We start from the raw sequence: 5,413 nt of genomic DNA, 5'->3' as shown, positions 1-5,413 counted from the left end.
GAGTGACTTAGTGTCTGTTTTTCCCCTCAAAACAGCTGGAGCTCCAGATGTTCCAGTTGGTCTCTGTCCAACGGACCAAACCGCTCTTTGGTTCTGATGGTCGGTTTGTCTCTGAGGAACCCAGCAGAGACCAGAGGATCCAACACAAACAAATGATGCTGTTGTTAATTGTCCTTTAACATGTCAAGGACTGCAGCGCCCACATCTAAACATCTGGAACAAAACATCTGCTGTGAATATTATCTGTTGGCATGAAGAGCCCTTTGCTTCAGACGTCATTCTGATTTCCAGGACAGCTGTTGGAACACATGTTCAAGTCTTCATTAGGAACAGAGTGTGAACGTCAGTGGTCCACTCCACTCCCTGAGCCTCACAAATCATGGACGAACAAATAAGATGCAGAACAAACAGTCATAAATGTTTTTTAACCAGGGGCGATTCTAGAATTTGAATTTTAGGGGTGTTCAGCCCCCAGTGTTGACAATGGCTCCTGGCTTGAACAACGGGGTGGCCACTGGCATCAGAAACATTTATGAAGCTGGGGGACACACTGCTGCTGGGGGGGGGGGTGTCCTCCCCCAGAAACTTTTGAATAAAGTAGATACCATTTCCTGCATTCTGCTGTATTTCATGGGTTTTTAAACTTCTATGTTTACCTACATAATTCAACATTATGATTTAAAAAGTATGTGAGAGAGCACGGCACAACAAGACGTAATGCAAAGCAGCGCCCGATAGACGCGCTAAGAGACGGCGCTCCGCTTTACCTAATGCTTTGTACTAAATCAGTTTAGTGTAAACTGATCAGAACAAACAAAAACTAAACTTGTGCAAACAGAAGTTACAACATGTATTTACATTAAAACACACAAAACAAAACCTTTAATTTAACCGCTAAGCATACAATGGAAGTATACCTGCAGTTCCTTCTCCAGGTGAACACACGGTACTTCCTGTTGGTATTCAGCTGCTCATGTCAGGGCTTTATCATCTTTTACATCTTTCCAGACTTGGTTCAGTTTTTGAAACGTAATAAACTTTATTCCTTCTCAACGCTCAAGGTAACACGTGTCTGAATGTGCTCCACTGACAAGTTGAATCTTTTTACTGATGATTTTTCACGAACTCCCTCTGAACCACAAAACTTTCATGTTGGAGACAAGCAGCTGCAGCTCTGCAGGTAAAGTTGTGTCAGCTGACCAGCCTGCTGGATTGATTGACAGGTGGTGTCCAGGATCTAATTGTACATTTTTATTTGTTTTAATCATAAATTTTACTGGTTCATTTAAGAGTGTCGTCATTTATTAAATTTTTGTTCCAAATTTATTTAATATTTTGGTGAATAAAGTTTGAGAACTGAGTTTACTTACAAAAACTTATGGTTTTTTTTTTTACTGACATTTTAACATTTTAGCTCCAGGCTGAGTTAAAATGTTTGAGCCCCCCCCCCCCCCTTGAAACTAAGAATTTATTTTAGGAAAAAAGTTTGAATAAAAACTTGTGGCGGAGAAAAAATAAAATAAAATGATTGTTGTTTAACGGAACAAATAAGTTGAGCCCAGTTCGGACTGAGCCGGTCTGTTCCTGCTGGTCACAGGTCCAGGACCTGACCCGGGACCCCGCAGGGTTCGGACGAGTTGAAGGGCATCATGTCCAAAGAAATCTCCGGCTCGCACTCGAAGTGCAGGATGGCGGGCAGCAGCAGGTTCCGCTGGGCCCGAGAGTCTCCAGAAACTGCTGAGACTTTGTCAAAGTTCTGCTGCAGGTCCGGTCCGGGGTGGGCGGGTCTCTGGGCTCCCGGACCCGCGGCCTCCCTCTGCAGGGTGGTGTCGTGGTGGTAAGACACCAGCTCGTTGCTGAAGTCCACCGGCTCCACGGCCGAGCTGGAGCAGAGGCGGCTGCAGCCCAGGATGGAGGAGAAGGCCTTCCTGAAGTCCGCGTTCAAGGCGTAGATGACCGGGTTCAGGGACGAGTTGGCCCAGCCGAACCACACGAAGATGCTGAAGGTGGTGTCGCTGACGCACGGCGGCTCCCCGGGCCGGTGCGGGTCGCAGAACGGAACCACGCAGTTCAGGACGAAGAAGGGCAGCCAGCAGAACACAAAGACCCCCATGATGATGGACAGGGTCTTCAGAACTTTAGTTTCCCGTTTAAAAGACGTTTTCAGCGCGCTCTCGTCGTGCGTCGAGGCGCAGTGGTGCTTCTGCGCGCGCGGTGCCTTCTCCAAGGACGAGATCCGCCTGATCTGGATCTGTGCGATGCGGAAAATGCGCGTGTACGTTCCCACCATGATCAGCACGGGGATGTAGAAGCTGATGAGGGAGGACGAGATGGCGTAGGTTCGGTTCAGGCTGGCGTTGCAGCCGTCCGGACCGTCCCGCGAGGAGCTGCGCGCGCGGTGCCAGTTCAGCTGCACGGGGATGAAGGAGATGAGGACGGAGAGGGTCCACGCGACCCCGATCATGAGGAAGGCGAACCTGCGCGTCATCTTGCGCTCGTAGCGGAACGGGCTGGAGATGGCCCAGTACCGGTCCATGCTGATGATGCACAGGTTCAGGATGGACGCCGTGGAGCACGTGATGTCGAAGGCCACCCAGGTGTCGCAGAAGCGCCCGAAGAGCCAGACTCCCGCCACCTCGGACACCGCCCTCCACGGCATCACGAGCACGGCCACGAACAGGTCCGACACCGCCAGCGAGACCACGAACCAGTTGGTGACCTTGGAGCGCAGGTGGCGGAACTTGATGACGGCGGCGCACACCAGCGTGTTCCCCAGCAGGGTGGACACGATGAGCGCGCACAGGACGCAGCCGGTGAGCGCGCGGAGGCTCACGTCTCCGTCAGACCCGGGGCTCACCACCTGCTGCTTGGCCGGGTCCGGATCCTGGTCCGGGAGCTTCAGAGGTTTACTCTCATTGGAAAAGATCTCCATGGATCCCGCGAGTCACCGCCTGGACGGCGCGGCTGGACGCGCACCCATTCTCTGACCCGCACAAAGACGCGCTCAGACCAGACCCCTGAGGCTGAAGGGTCTCAGTCCAGACCCCCCCTGAGGACTGAGGCTGAGCTCCTGTCTTCTCTCCATCATAAATCCTGCTGATCTCAGTCCTGCTGTCTCACTTCATCATCTTTAAGGTGAATCTGAAGAACCGAGTTAATCTGATGCAGGAACGAGAAAAACATTCAAATTAAACAAGTTTGATCCAAGTTTAATATTTTGGTCTCAGGTAAAAAGTCAAACAAATAACCTTCACTTTAAAGCTTCAAGACTAAACTTTCAGAAATATTTTCCAATTAGTTGATTGAGTCCAAGAATTGTTCTAAACTGATAGAGACGATTTTCACCTGTTAACAAATAAAGTCACTGGAAGCTTTTTGTCAAAAATCGAAATTATTTTGAGCTAATTTGTTGTGAAATTTGTTAAAAACATCCCACTTCATTAGAACAAATGTATCAAAGTTTATTTTAGAATGCCATTCTGCGGGTCTGACTTTTTCAGTGGGAAAAATATAAAATTCACATTAAAGTGTTTTTATTTTAAGTTGACAAAAATGAGGGTGAGTACTGCCCTCTGGTGGACAAACGCTGGCAGCGCACCAGAAGCTGCTCAGAACAACTCTGCTCATGAAAACATCTGTCGAAACATCTGCTTTCGATCATTAACTTACATTTATTATCAGAGTTTCAGCAGAGATTAAAAAAAGAAAATCAAACAAGGCTTAAGAGACACAGAACATCTAATTTGATCCATTTAAACAGAAACAGAATCAAATCAGATTCATGTAAAACCTCTGAATGTTGGTTCCGGTTTTTATTTTCATTTTGCTTTTTATTGCGATTTTAAAACAAAGAAAATTATAAAACAAACCGCTCATTTAATAATAATAAAAAAAACAACTGTTTAGGTCCGACATTAAATTTTATTTATGTTATGTGCTGTCAGAGAGAGCTGGACCCAAAGACTTGACAGAGCAGAAGTTCTGGAGCACCGAACTCTTTAAAAAGGACAGGAGGTCTTCCTTGTTGGTTCCAGTCTACAGAGCAGGACGGACTCGATTCAGAACCGCTGGGTTCTGTTCGGGTTCAGCCCACATGAAGCGCTTTAAAATGCTTCCGGTCATTAAAGGGTTCGGTTTGCAGCCAAACACGTGACGTCAGAGTCAGCTGTGCCCCGCGCGAGCTCCACCCGCGTGTGCGCGCGTGGATGATTCAGCAGCTCGAGCGGCGGCCGCGGAGCTCGCTTCATCTTCACGTGAGGACCACGAAGACGGCAGCTTTTAATCTGCCCTTTGATCTGAACGTGGCGCGCGCGGAGCAGAGGTGAGCCCCTGCAGGTGCGGATCGTCGCCGGGAAACCCCGTGCTGACCGCTGAAGTCCCGGTGTCGCAGGCCGGAGCCTCGTCCTCCTCCCGGTTCTCCCGGAGGATTTAACGGCGGAGTTCCGGGGCGGTTCCGCCCCGTTTGTCCGGATCAGGCTCGGCTCGGTTCGGTTGGATGTTACTGAAGCCATCCGACCGTCTGCTCGTCTTCCGGGTTTGGACCCGTCACGCTCCGAGTCAGAGACAGGTGAGTCCATGACCCGACGAGCTGCTGTAATCCGAACTGGACCCACTCAATGGACCGAGCAGAACCCGAACTAACGAGCCCAGAGGTTCTGAACGTACAAATGAAGAAAGTAGGAATATTTATCAAACTTGAATAAAAAAACAAAATATTACAAATATAACCCTTTCTGCAGAATCCGTTCATATGTTTTATTTGAAATTAAATAACTCCTAAAATGACACTGGACTTCTTCTAAACTCAACATTTGGATGCTTAAAAAAACAAACACGTTTTTTAATTAGTCATTTAATCCACAGATTTAAAATAAAATCATTCAACCTTTCTTTCTGTCTGTCTGTCTGTCTGTCTTTCTGTCTGTCTGTCTGTCTGTCTGTCTGTCTTTCTCTTTGAGTCTCGGGGAATCATTTACAAGAGAGCGCTGATTTAACAAAGAGTGAAGACAACAGTGGACAATCATAAAAAAATATAAAAATTGAGAAGAATAAATTAAAGAAAATTATATTAAAAAACTAAACAAAAGCAGCCAGGTTGTAAGGCGGTGTAGAAAACTAAAAACAGGAACATGTCCGTGTTGGTTGTTCTCAGGAACTTATCAGATGTTTGAAGAGAGGTCAAAGGTCGAGAGCTTCAGATCTTTTTACAAGATATTCCAGGAAACAGGAGCGGAGTAGGAGAAGGTCCTTTTGTCTAGTTCAGTCCTCACTGAGGGAACACTGCAGGTAATGATGTCCTGAGAGCGCACGCTGTAGCTGCACTCACACAGAGACATGTAGGAGGAGATGTATGAAGGCAGCAGACCAAGAAGTGATTTAAAGATGAAAATGTACCAGTGGGAGAGTCTGTGTG

The 5,413-nt window shown here is 47.5% G+C and overlaps 2 protein-coding genes across 2 annotated transcripts in view; one reads left to right on the top strand and one right to left on the bottom strand.

The window, feature by feature from the left end:
* Positions 1 to 5,413, top strand: part of LOC119423574 (glutamate receptor ionotropic, delta-1) — a 458,437-nt gene that overhangs the window by 91,315 nt on the left and 361,709 nt on the right. The gene's annotated exons all lie outside the window — the stretch shown is intronic.
* On the bottom strand, positions 1,592 to 2,839 carry LOC119424217 (D(5)-like dopamine receptor). Its single transcript, XM_037691698.1, has one exon. The coding sequence runs from the start codon at positions 2,657 to 2,659 to the stop codon at positions 1,592 to 1,594; it is 1,068 nt and encodes a 355-aa protein (XP_037547626.1). The 5' UTR covers positions 2,660 to 2,839.

The sequence above is a fragment of the Nematolebias whitei genome, chromosome 17 (assembly GCF_014905685.2).
Source record: "Nematolebias whitei isolate Nwh7 chromosome 17, NemWhi1, whole genome shotgun sequence".
NCBI classification, from domain to species: Eukaryota; Metazoa; Chordata; class Actinopteri; order Cyprinodontiformes; family Rivulidae; genus Nematolebias; species Nematolebias whitei.
This window is presented reverse-complemented; position numbering and strand designations above follow the sequence as displayed.